At 39.4% G+C, this 13,912-nt stretch overlaps 1 protein-coding gene across 1 annotated transcript; it reads left to right on the forward strand.

Annotated features, from left to right (window-relative positions):
• The first annotated feature begins 2,390 nt into the window (after positions 1 to 2,390).
• Positions 2,391 to 7,922, forward strand: LOC124260629 (adipokinetic hormone/corazonin-related peptide receptor variant I-like). Its single transcript, XM_046694949.1, has 6 exons — positions 2,391 to 2,936; positions 3,329 to 3,509; positions 3,790 to 3,882; positions 5,886 to 5,937; positions 7,352 to 7,428; positions 7,751 to 7,922. The coding sequence occupies exons 1-6, from the start codon at positions 2,469 to 2,471 to the stop codon at positions 7,801 to 7,803; spliced, it is 924 nt and encodes a 307-aa protein (XP_046550905.1). The 5' UTR covers positions 2,391 to 2,468; the 3' UTR covers positions 7,804 to 7,922.
• The last annotated feature ends 5,990 nt before the right edge of the window (positions 7,923 to 13,912 follow it).

Here is a 13,912-nt window from a genome sequence, read left to right on the forward strand (position 1 = left end):
TTCGACTTCTTCTGAGAAATAAACTTACACAGTTGCACACTGCGTTTTCATATTTCATAGAATATCTTTTCCATGTTTGGAATATTGTAGAGTGCGGCTTAAAACTAAACTCACTCACTCATTCACCTATAGTTATGTTTGATGGCCTATATAAGTGTCTAAATCACATACAGTTTTGTGTTATAAGACTGGGTCTTTTAGTTCTAAGTCTTTATGGCTGAGACTAATCAATTGGTTACTATACTGAACTCAAATGTAGCCACGTTTCACCTGACACCACGTGTACTAACATACAACTTGATAAAGAAGTGTGTTTCTGTTACTGGGCACTACTGGCGGCGTGTCATTTTACTGAAGGAGAAAGAAATAGTGATAGTTCACATGTTGGTGAAAACTACGTTTATAGGTACTATGTCGAAAACATCAATGACCCATCGAACTCTTAAAAAAATATGCTAATGAGACCAAAGCAGGATGCCCCATACATATGTTTGGGACTTAAATTCCTAATTCATTAAATATGAAAATACTTCTAATCATCATTGAGAGACGAATATAACTGTATGACAGTCTATTCTCTACTCTCGTTTACATGTACATATAATTTCCAAAGCATATTCGCGTTGGTTCATTTCCGCAAAATGGAGACACTCCCTACTGAATACACAACTCTTTAGGATAAACGCCTGCATTCGTAACTACTCGTCGCTTTCCGTAACCCGAAAGAAGACTCGTACCCCTCTCGTAGCCATTTTATTGAACGTGGCTCTGTCTGAGCGCAAAAGCGCAGAGAGAAGGAATTAGTCTAGTCGCCTCACTATTTTCAAGGGCATGTAACTCTAGTTTATTTGGAAAACAAACATGGGTATGTTTAACATGCTTAAAGACGGTGAATACTTTCCTACGCCATAATGTTGATATATCCTGGTTATAAAAATTCAGAAAACCCCGGATGATTGTGCAATACCTAAAATATACTTGAAATGTCTGTGAAAGAAATTTGCAAGCCGAAATGAAAATTATTTCAACAAACTATGTTGACCCAATTTCTTCTCTATAGACGCTCATTCTGATTGGCTGGGGGAATATTTCTCCCGGACATGGCTACGAGAGGGGTACAAGTCTTCTTTCAGGTTACGGAAAGGGACGAGTAGTTACGAATTCAACGCCTGTACCAAGCAGCGTGTTGCTGTGCCAACGTTGCCGTACTCATTTCGTAACTGAAAACCTGCACGTCCAACATCAGTTCTTTTCCCCTGTGTTTGTATTGCCCTCTTCCTTTGCTTATGTCTTCATTTTGGCATCGATATTGGTAGCGACGTTCCTGTGGAGTGTTCGGAATGTGGGCTGCACGGAATGTGGGCTGCACGATATTGCTCGACATAAAGGCAAAACTGCTCTCATGTCATTTCTGAACTTTTGAACAAGATTCATGGGGCGCCCTTTGAAACTTCCCTTTAACAAAACCTGTGCGATTGTAAGGTTCTGTCAACAGGCAAGTGTTTATGAATCACCGTCATATAGTGATAACACCAACTGGTGATCGCGAACATGTCAGTAAATACTATATCACCTGTGGCATTCGTCACAAACAGATGTAAAGGGCGTGGTACAAGAACATGAAAATAGGGAAATCCACAAGCATCCTTTTTGTCAGACACTGATTAGTAAAATTGTTTAATTTCTCTCTCTTACCATGCTCTACATAACTACACGTAATAAGGTATCATAGTAAGACAATCAGTAAATACCGGCATGCGTGTTGTCATTGATAACTGTGTAACTAAAATGATTTCCTACACTCTCTTCAAGCCGGGTAGCTCATGTATGGTAAACCAGCGCGCTTATAATTTTTTATACGGCATGTATGCTTCGCCCATGACTGGTTTACTAATGCACGTCTAGTTATCTTAAATCAATGTCTTCTTACGTGTTATGAACTTTTTACTTCTCTCTCCATTCAGAAGAAAGCTAACTCGTCGCTAGACAATATTGACTAATGGCATGTTGTCATTGATAATCATAGAACTAAAACGATTTCCTACACTCCCTTCAAGCCGTGTACCGTACGGAAGGTCCACTCGTTAGGTTCAAATCCCCATTTATGGTGCCATGTCTGTCAGCAAAATATTCCAGCTGCCGATTTCAGTAAAGTGGTAAACGTCTGAGATCTTTATCGGATTGAACTTTGCTCCGACATAATACTAACACGCCTGTTCAAGGTTCACTCACCATACAATTCTAACATGCGATGATGACCTTTCACGTTGCAACGTGGAATGCCAAGCAAGTAATTATTAGCATTGCCAAAATTAGGTGGTGTTTAACCCGCCCAAGTATCCTGTCGACCTTAATTATCTACAATTACCTCGTGTATTTGTTAGTCATCCAGTTTGTTGAACACATTCCACACCAGAAGCGCTGAAAGTGTAAGGTCTGCGTCAGGGAGATTCGTCTCGTGCTTAAACATGGATATGGAGTCTGCCAACATAAGTGACTACACGTACGATTATGATTACGACAGTTTTATACAGACAACAACACACACGACGGAAATTGTGGTAACCAGCGTTCTGCTGTACATTGGAGTCTGTACCAACATATGGATGATCAGGTCTCTCTACAAATCATGGAAGACAGGCAGCAGGATGCATTTCTATCTCCTTGCCATTTGTGTTGCTGATTTGCTGGGCTTGTGCATCAGCAGCGGTGTCAGCATCGGCAGTAATGCGACCGTTGTATGGAGAGGCGGATATTACGGATGTAAAATATTTTCAGGTCTTCAGATGTTTGGAACTACTATGTCCCATCTCATTCTGGCTGGATTCAATATCGATAATCTTTTCACCATCACCTGCAGTCGCTCCATCAAGGCGTTGCGTATCGTCTTCCTGCTGTTGTCCTTTGCAACCGCCCTCACTATGAGTGGCGTTAAGGTAAGCACATGTTGAGAATGAGTTTGTGCAAGTCTTATCAGTTAGTCTAAGCGGTATGCAAGCCATAACTCTGCGTTAAGTAAGGTAAGCACAATTTGGGAATGACTTCAAGAAATGTATCTAAGTTGCCCTGTGTTGTATACAATGCATAACATTGCGAGGTGCAGGAAAGGATAGGATTTTGACGTTGCACCCTTAGAATCGAAACATTATTCTCAGTGTCATGAGCGAACCTTTTGCCTTTTAGTGTTGCTGCAATGGTTGATTTGAACGTTTTATTATGTAAGCCGTATTACTGGTGAGTGCTCTCTAACTATTTTAAATATCACTGACAGAAAAGAGTATACCGAATGTTATGTTATGTTTAGATTTTCTGTCTCGTTTCATTTCAGTTCTACTTTTACCAGCTAAGACCCATGGGACACAGTAACGAGGCATATTATTGCGGTTTCGGTTCAGCATTTGGCTATGCGTTACTACCATTGGTGGACACGGCGGTCTTTTTCTTACTTCCATTTCTAATGATGTTACTTTTTGGGCTACCATCTTTGTTTGTATGGTGCTGTAAAAAAGGTAAACAATACGGAAATACAGTTTTAGCTTTTCGCGTCTTTCACAATGAATTTTCTTGGAGTTTAGTACAGTATTGTTATGTTCCATATCTTAAATCTGTAGAGGATATTCAGAATGCATAGTTTTGGCTGTTTCACGATATTGCATGATTATGGAATTGGTCGACCATATAGAAGTCAATTGATAAAAGATCTCTGATATCTCGATACGTCGTTTAAGATGGTGTGAAGTCTAGGCTCATGGAATAGTTTTGACAGACTGAGTGTTGATCTTTCTTCAGGAACACTCAGCTATGAGAAGATGACAAGTGATGATGACTCCTCCACAGACGTTCAGTTCATTGGCAGAGATATTGGAATAGTTTTGGCATACGGTATGGATGACTGACCTTGTTAACGCAAACTAAAAACCAGTCTTTCCTTTGGTTTTATTACAACCGTAACCTTCTTGAAAATGTTGGTCATGAGGCTGACACAGAATACGTCAAACATAAAGATATGTTGGATCGCTTTGCTTTGTGCATTTGAGGATATGGAGGGACGGAGTTAGTGAACTTACCACTGTGAAGAGTCTTGCATGGCTAGGTTCAGAGTAAAATAAACAACAATAAAAACTATAGTCCTCTTGAAAGTGTTGATGATGAGGCTAACACAGTTTAATATCACTGTGAAGAGTATTGCAGTTATTTGCCGACCTTGCTACTGATTTAGCAATTCATCTGGGGAAGAAATCCAAAACCGACAAACCACTGTCTATGCAATGGTTTTATAATTTCTTGTCGCGTTTGCCTGATCTCAAAGTCCAAAAACCAAGATCACTTGAGTTACAGTGCGCGAAGGCTACGTCCAAGGAAACGGTCGGACACTACTTCAAAGAACTTGGACAGATTCTTGACAAGTACAACTTGAAGGATAACCCACATCGGATATACAACATTGATGAGAAGGGAATTGTGGAAAACCACACTCCTCCGTCTGTGGTATCGTCAAGTCAGGCCACCCCATATGCTGTCACTTGTCCGAGATCTAGCACTACTACGATTATAGGGTGCGGTAGTGCTTCAGGCGCCGTAATACCCCCGTATTTTGTTTTCAAGGGGAAAAGAATGCGTGAAGAAAACATGACAGGATCGACACCAGGAGCAGCCGGAACCGTTTCTGATTCTGGATGGTCGAATTCCGAAATATTTCGTCAATATCTTGAACACCATTTCCTGAAGAATTCCGTCACAGCGTCTGTTGATCGTCCCTTGCTTATTCTCTATGATGGACATAGATCGCATGTGTCATTATCACTGATAACCTGGGCTCGTGAACACAACATTATATTGTTTGTTTTACCGGCGCACACGTCACATGTCTTACAACCTTTGGACGTCTGCTGTTTTGGACCTTTTTCCAAGATTTACAACAATCTCCGACATAAATTCATGAGGAACAATTCCATCGTTGCTGTTGCAAAACATTCCGTTTGTGAACTGGCATGTAAAGCGTACTCCTTGGCATTAACTCCATCCAATCTACAGTCATCGTTCAAGACGTGTGGGATTTATCCATTTGATAACAGTACTGTAAGTCGCGTTAACTTTGCCCTTCAACTGTTTTCACACCCCATGTGAAGACGCTGATAGATCCGAACGTGTCGACAATTCTAACGACAAAACAACAACATCGTCTGTCAAGAACTTTCTTTTTTCAAAACAAAGCGTTTTGACTGATAAATCACAGTCTACAAAGAAGAGGAAAGTTCTTAGTGCGGTCGTCGGTGGCAAGGCCATTACAGAGGATTCAATTATGGAGAAAGTTAGAGAACATCAAGTTAGCAATCCCCTGTGAAGAAAAGAAAAATCTGCAAATAAAACACCAAAATCGAGACAAAACATCATGACAGATAAATCATCGTCTCCTCAGCCAGGTACATCAGGCATTTACTCCCGTAGAATCGATCCTGTCGTTGATTCTTCTGACGAAGAAAATGAGATCACAGATGATGAACTTTGCTGTCAGTGTCACAGATTTTACACCACAGGAACTCGAAGGATGCCAGAGCATCGTGTTTGTCTCATGGGCAGAATGCACACACCCATCGATGCAAACACTGGGTTCACCTGAAAGTATGCACACCTGTAAGAGTTGTTCGTGCCACGTCAGAATTCTGGTGTCCGTGTCATGATGAGAAGGAGGAATAACTTATACCGCTAGGTTTAGAGTAACAATTATGAGAGTGATTTTCTGTTTCAATATACATGTTTTTATGTTACTACTATGCAAACATTTAAATGTATTTGAAAGCATATGCAGCAAGACCGAATTTTATATACAGATTTTGTTTTGTTAATGCTCGGGAATCTAAAGAACATGCAAATATATTTTTCAGATTTGGTATTCTTCCTCTGCATTGCTCCGTTCATTGTACTTTGGGTCCTTGGGTAATGTGACGTTTTGTTTATCTGAATACAATTGGAAGATCACTTCCTGTTACTTAGCTAGATATAAAAGAAAAAACTGCCCAATACAGCTACCTTAACGTACTGATCTATAGTTACCCGTGTTTGTCGTAAGACGTGACGAAGGGGTTCGGGTAGAAACATCAAACAACCGTCAATATACATTCCATCTCGACGTTTTGTGATACTTGATTCTGATTGGCTGACAGCTCACCAAAAACATACTTGATTGGCAGTTAAGGACCGCTAATTAAAGCGACCGATTGTCCGCGTATGAATACAATGAACTCGTTGACCCTTTTGTTTGTAAGCAAACATGTCGGGACATCGGCGCTTTCACCACCGTTACACTGGGGTTGAAACAAGGGAAATAGTTAAGATTACTTGGCACAGGACTGAAAACTCCCAGAATTTGTCGTCATATACACTGATTTGTCAGCAGCGCAAACGCGGCTGTATTCCGCCATACTTCAAACCGGGTTTAGATCTAGTGGGCATGACATCGACAACACATGTCCTAACCTTTCCGCGTCCGTACCAGCCGTAATGCAGAGGGATTCCACTTCTACTGTCCATCCTTCCCACATAAAAGCTGGCATGTCAGTTCTTTTCCAAATTGGGAATAGTAGCGTGGTTATCAACAATCACTTCAGTGCCACAGTCACACACCTTCGAATAAGAGAGTTGGGCATTTAACTCATGCAAGTTGTGTTATGACTGTGGTACAGCTTACAGGGGAGGAAATCCCGAAGTATTGCAAACCTTTGTCTGAAGTTTGACCCTCGAATACTAAAATCTGTTCATATTAGCAGAAGGTAACGTTAGATGAGAGCGTGTTGGGTGTGAAGCCAAATTTAACTCAAGCGAGTTGTGTCAAATTCTTAGAGGAACTACTGCCAGAAGTGATGCATGTCTCAGTCGTTGATCACTGCTACAAAAACATGAGCACGTATATGGCTCTGAAAAACCTTCGTCTGAAGGAGGACCCTTGAATTCCTAAACCTTTTCATGTTAGAAGAAGATAGTGTTGTTCGGTAACAGCTTTGGCATTATTTTAAACCTCATTAATAAAACGTATACGACAGACACATAATTCATTATATGTTGTTTTCATCCAAAGTGTGATTTTTAATGTGACATGTTAATATATATTTTCTATTCCACACCACAGACACCTTCTATACAGTCTTAGCCTACCTGGAGACTGCAAACCCCTGTCTTAACCCCTTCGTCATGGCTTTACATACGATGATATACGATCATGTACAATTAGAAATATGAATTGCTCTGTAACAGCTTTGGCAGTTTTATTTAAACCACATTAAATAAACGTATACGACCGACACACAGTTCGTCATATGATGTGACTTGTTAATATCTATTTTCTACTCCACAGATGGCATACAATAACCGTCTTCACAATCTTAGGCTACCTGTGGGTAATAAACCCCTGTGTTAACCCCTTCATATATGGTAAGTAACATAAGGGTTATTTTTTAACCAAATATTATCTAGTTTTTTGTCCTTAATCGCCAAAGGAATACACGCAGTTGAACTATATCTTTAGAGAAAATATATATTTTCAGTTAGGTTTTCGCCTGAAAAACATTTGGGAAATTCAATATTGTCTCCACAGTAACAAACAAGCATTTTTTTTCACTCTTACAAACTGCATTACGAAGATGTTTTTGGTTACAATAAGTATGGTAGTTACATTGGTTATTTATAAATTGTTGACAAAATTAATCTGTGTTTTGCATCTCCAAATTATTTTTTGAATTCTTTGTACTTTCAGCCATATTCAACTGCATTGGCAGACGGAGGGAAAAAACTTCTCCTGGACTGTAAACGTCAGAATAGTTACAATCCCAAACAATGACCGGAACGAAATGACGACCGATGTTTACATCTCAAATCTCTTTTCTCTTTGTGGAACTTCTTCTATAACCCTGATAAATATTCATTCCGATAGAACAATACCTACTGAAGCTTTGTACATACATGAGTATCTTTTTGTATCAATGAAGACGTTTGTGCTTCACAGAAAGCAGCCTCCAAAGATGTAACACCGCACACAATATCCCAGCCATATGTAAAAAATCGAGTCCTGACTAGATACTCCAATGAGCTACGATGTCAAGCTTCATCCAAGTCAGATTACCCGATCCCGTTTGTGATCTCTTACTGAATGGCTAACGGCCTATTCTAACACGGATTTGTACAAGCTTCGACGATATACTACTACAACTACAATACCCATATTCCCATGGAATGCTTAGTGTGTTAGATCCGTGAAGGTCCGGGTTCGAATGTTGATCTTCAGCAACCAATGCTTGTCGAAAGAGGCGACTAACGGGATCGGGTGGTCAGGCTCGCTGACTTGGTTGACACATGCCATCGGTTCCTAATTGCGCGTGCTGCGATCACTGGATTGTCTGGTCCAGACTCGATTATTTACAGACCGCCGCCATATAGCTGGAATATTGAGTGCGGCGTAAAACTAAACTCACTCACTTAGTGTGTTACGACACAAAAAATAATTTGTATTTGCATTGTGATAGAAACACCATTTCTTTTATGGCAACATGTTCGCCTCGAACAGATGTTCATATGTGTTTTTTTCACTTTTCCAATGACTATCTGTGCTGTGTGTTGATGAAAGATGGTGGAAATGTTGACAAGTGCATCCTGGGCAAACTTACACAAAATAAGGGCTACTTCTATGATATTTGCCCCACCTTTATATGCCCCATATGTGTAAGTTTTCTTGACGTATACATTACATGCCCCTCACTCGCAATGTTCTGTATACTGAACGACATGCTCTGTGTCAACATAGTATGATACCACGGTAACGTCTCCATGGAACATAAGACAAACGGTTGTATACATGTATAGTTACTACTTTCACTTTAACGTCTCTTACAGCCTTTCGTAGCAATAGATCTGCATACTCTCTGTTTCCTGGCCTGGATTACGTATATTTACGCTCTATCAAATCAATAAAACAATTAATTAATGAAATAGAATTATAGTTTCACTGCTGAAATAACATACAGCATACACGTCAGTTGTGACCACTTGTAGCGTACAGATCATGTCAAATCTGTTCATTGTATTCCTTTTCAGCTGGCCTTTCAATTAGATTTATGTTTGCATTGATAGCTATACATTCTTCAAAGTTTTGTCCTATTTTGTATTCATGATTACTTTTAGTCATGCAATCTTACAAAAGCTAATTTATTCTCCTTTTTTATTGTTTCAACTTCCCTCAGAAATAAACATACATAGTTGCACACTGCGTTTTCATATTTCACAGAATATCTTCTCCATGTTTGGAATATTGCTGAGTGTGGCGTAAAATAAAACTCACTCACCCATGTTTGATGGCCTATATAAGCGTCTAAATAATATACAATTTTGTGTTTGAAGACAACCAATTTTCGGTGCTTTTCTAGACTATCAGTTGATTACTATACTATACTCAAAGGTAACCTAACACCATGTGCACTAAACAACTCGAAAAACAAGCGTGTTTCTGTTAATGGTGGATTTTGAAGAACGAAACTGAAACTAGAAGCGCCAGTAATGCTGTAGAGTGAGTGAGTAGTGGTAGGGGATGGGCACTACTGACTGTGTGTTATTTTACTAAAGGAGAAGGAAATAGTGATAGTTCACATGTTTGGTGAAAACCACGTATATAGGTACTATGTCGAAAAAATCAATGATTATTAATCAGGGCTAATGATCCATCGAACAAAACGTTATAAAGAATACGCTAATGAGCTCAACGCAGGAAGCCCCATACTGGACTTAAATTGTTCCCAATTTTATTGAATATGAAAATACTTTTAATCTTCATGAATGACGAATATAATTGTATGACAATATATTATATACTCTCGTTTACATGTACATATAGAAGATGTACAAACCATATTCGAGTTGGTTCATTTCCGCAAACGAAGACACTCCCGATTGAATACACCACTTTTTAGGATAAACATTAACGCCTGTACTAAGCAGCGTGTTGCTGTGAAAACATGGGCGTCCAACATCAGTTCTTAATTCCCAGTCCTTGCATTGCCGACTTCCTTTACCTTGTCTTGATTTTGGTATCAATACTGCATGGGCAGCGACGTTCGCGTGGACTGTTCGGAATGTGGGTTGCACGATATGCATGTTCACGATGTCGTTTGGGGAAGACATGGCTCACTACTTGGAATCATTTAATGTCAACAACGCCGTCACCATATGCTGTTATAAGTCGTCGAATCCTGTTTGTTGTCTTCATCTTTGCTGCTCTGTGTGCATTTATCTCAGAGGTAAACACTGGAAAATGTTTCTGTTAAAGTGAACATTTCACTTTATGTTTGCAACGGCGTTAGAAACAAATAACTCCTGCTTGCTCAAACCATACATTTGGAGTTGTGGCTGTTTAGAGATCTACTCAGTTAAAGAAATATATAGCGGTTCATCATGTGCTGTATCAACCGTCTGGACGTTTAGATATTCATAATCCATTTGAAGTTATCCTCAAAGGGGGGTTACAGTACTGTAAAAATATTGTCCCCCCGAGAGGGTACGTAAGTCCAAAACCATTCGAAGTTAATTAAAACGTTCCACTTTTTAATCGTAGAATACGTGTCTTTTAATATACGGCTAGATCGCTGAATTGCTAACGGCTGAAGGGACGGTGTAAATCCAGCTAGGGCCCATGCAGGAAGCAATTGTACTGTAAGTCCCCATGGTACCTAGTATGGTTATCTACATTCAGTTGTTGGCAATATATAGCCTGTTTTTATATTGTATTGTCATGTATAGTTCAATATTTTAGATTTAATTACTAGTTTTAAAGTTATATCTGTGATAATCTAATTGTCTACTGTCCTGCATGTTATAATTCACTTTAAATTGTGAATATATTTACAACTTGATTTAGTCACAATATGGCTGAAATACTGCCGATGTGACTTTAAATCTTAACTCACTCACTCACTCACTCACCCTATTTGAAGTTTATATGAAAGGAGGGAGTTAATATTTAACGTCACATCGGTAATATATCAGCCATATCGTGACGAAAACAATTTATTCAATCAAAAAGTGAAAACCTTTTGATTAAAACCTGTCGACGATGAACAGTAAATATACTAGAGAATCACATATATGAATATAAAACTAGCGAGTAAAACTAAAAGAGTTTGATTAAATAAGACAATACAGTGTAAAACAGGGGTTACAGATCGCCAACAACTGAAGGTAGATCACAATGCTAGGAACCATGGGGACTTACATTACTTTTGCTACTTGCATGGACCGTAGCTGGATTTACACCATCCCTTCAGCCACTGGCGATTGTAGGAAAATTTATCCGACTACGTTTAACATACTACGTTTAAAAATGTGGTAAGTTTATTTTTTTACTTCGAAAGTTTAGGACTTACGTACCCTCTCAGGAGGACAATAATTTTACGATACTTTAACGTCATTTGAAAATTAACCGTGGTAAAAAGATCCTTAACTGTTTTCACATTGAAATATTTATCCCTTATGATGGAAAGTGTATATGGAGCAACAGAATTCGTTCTGAAGGACATTATGCACATGGAGGTGCTGTGTGTTATGTTGCAGAGCAAACCATGATGCAATAATGACGCTTTGAAATCTCAGTGGAAGGCGCGTGTGTGATGGAACTTCAACGTTGTGAAGCGTAGAGACCAAAAGCCGTCGGAATATTGCTCGATAAAAGGCAAAACTGCCTCTGTATATCAGTTGAGTAGTTTTGGAACAATGTTGTTATGTTATTTCTAGCTCTGATCAACGTTTGAACAAGGTTCATGGGGCGTCCTTTGAAATCTCTCTGAAAAAAACGTGTGCGATTGTACTGTTCCGTCCACAGGTAAGTGTTTATGACTCACTGTCATATAGTGATGACACCGACTGGTGATCGCGAACATGTCAGCTTGTCCTGACCCACCAGTCGCATCCGTCACAAACATATGTAAAAGGCACGGTACAAGAACATGCTTAGCAGGTCAAAATAGGGAGATCAACAAGCATACTTTTTGCCACTAATTAGTCAAATTGTTGATTTTCTCTTTTTATCATGCTCTACAGACGAAAGTAAACCCAGGTGCATAACTTACATGTTATAAGGTATCGTCACAAGAAAATCAGTGAATACCGGCTTCGATGCAACTAAACTGATGTCCTACACTCTCTTCCAACCGTGTAGCGGGCACGGATGGCTCATTTGCCCCTTGAGCATGCAAGATGCATCGCCACTGTGGTCAAATCCCCATTTATGCTTCTAGGTCTGTCAGCGAAATATCCCAGCTCCAGATTTCAGCAAATTGGTAAACGTCTGAGATCTGCATCAGGTTTAACTTTCCTGCGACATAATACTCATACGCCAATTCAAGAAAGCATTGAACCCAGTTCACTCTCTATATAATTCTATATTCTATTCTAGAAGCATGCGATGATAACCTTTCACACTGCAATGTAACTGTGTCGACGTCTTTGAAATGCCAAGCAAATAATTATTACCATGACCAACATTATGTCGTGTTTAACCCACCCAAGTATCCTGCCAACCTTAATGATCTACAATTACCTCTTGTATTTGTTAGTCATCCAGTTTGTTGAACACATTCCACACCAGAAGCCTTGAACGTGTATGAACTGCGTGACGGATATTCGTCTCGTGCTTAAACATGGATATGGAATTTGCCAACTCAAGTAACTACACATACGATTATGATTACGATAGTTTTATACAGACAACAACATACACGACGGAAATTGTGGTGAACAGCGTTCTACTGTACATTGGAGTCTGTACCAACATATGGATGATCTGGTCTCTCTACAAATCATGGAAGACAGGCAGCAGGATGCATTTCTATCTCCTTGCCATTTGTGTTGCTGACGTGCTGGGTTTGTGCATCCGATGCGGTGGCAACATCGGGATGTTTGCGACCGTTGTATGGAGGGGTGGATATTACGGATGTAAAATATTTTCAGGTCTTCAGATGTTTGGAGGTACTATGTCCCACCTCATCCTGGCTGGATTCAATATCGATAATCTTTTCACCATCGCCTGCAGTCGCATCATCAAGGCGTTACGTATCGTCTTCCTACTGTTATCCTTTGTAACTGCCTTCATTATGAGTGGCGTTAAGGTAAGAAAAATTGGAAAATGATATCGTGAAATGTATTTTCATTGCCCTATGTTGTATACAATCCATAACCCTGCGAGGTGGGGGAAAGAACAGGATTTTGACTTTGTAACCCATAATGAGAATCGAAGCATTATTTGCAGTGTTATGAGCGGACCTTTTGATCATTTGGCAAAAGCAACCATCACTTGTTTTGTTTTGTCTATTTGAAACCGGTATTACAGTTGATTTGAACGTTTAATTACGTATACAATATTACTGGCGAGAGCTCTCTAAGTATTTTGAATATCAATGACAGAATGAAAAGTACACCGAATGCTTCTTGAGTTGACTTTCAGTCTCGTTTCATTTCAGTTCTACTTCTACCAGCTGAAAGCCATGGGACACAGTAACGAGGCATATTATTGTGATTTGGATTCAGTAGTGATCTATGTGTTACTACCATTGGTGGACATGGTGATCTATTTCTTACTCCCATTACTAATGATGTTACATTTTGGGCTACCATCTTTGTTTGTATGGTGCTGTAAAAAAGGTAAACAATATGGACATTTTTAGCTTTTCGTGTTCTTTAAAAAATATTTTTCTTGGAGTTTAGTACAGTATTGTTATGCTCCATATCTTAAATCTGTAGAGGATATTCAGAATGCATAGTTTATGCTGTTTCACGATATTGCACGATTAAAGAATTGGTCGATTATGTAGAAGTCAATCGATAATCGATCTCCGATATCTCGTCGTTTAAGATGGTGTAATGTTGTGAAGTCAAGGTT

The sequence above is a fragment of the Haliotis rubra genome, unplaced genomic scaffold (assembly GCF_003918875.1).
Source record: "Haliotis rubra isolate DU_JTF1 unplaced genomic scaffold, ASM391887v1 Scf770, whole genome shotgun sequence".
NCBI classification, from domain to species: Eukaryota; Metazoa; Mollusca; class Gastropoda; order Lepetellida; family Haliotidae; genus Haliotis; species Haliotis rubra.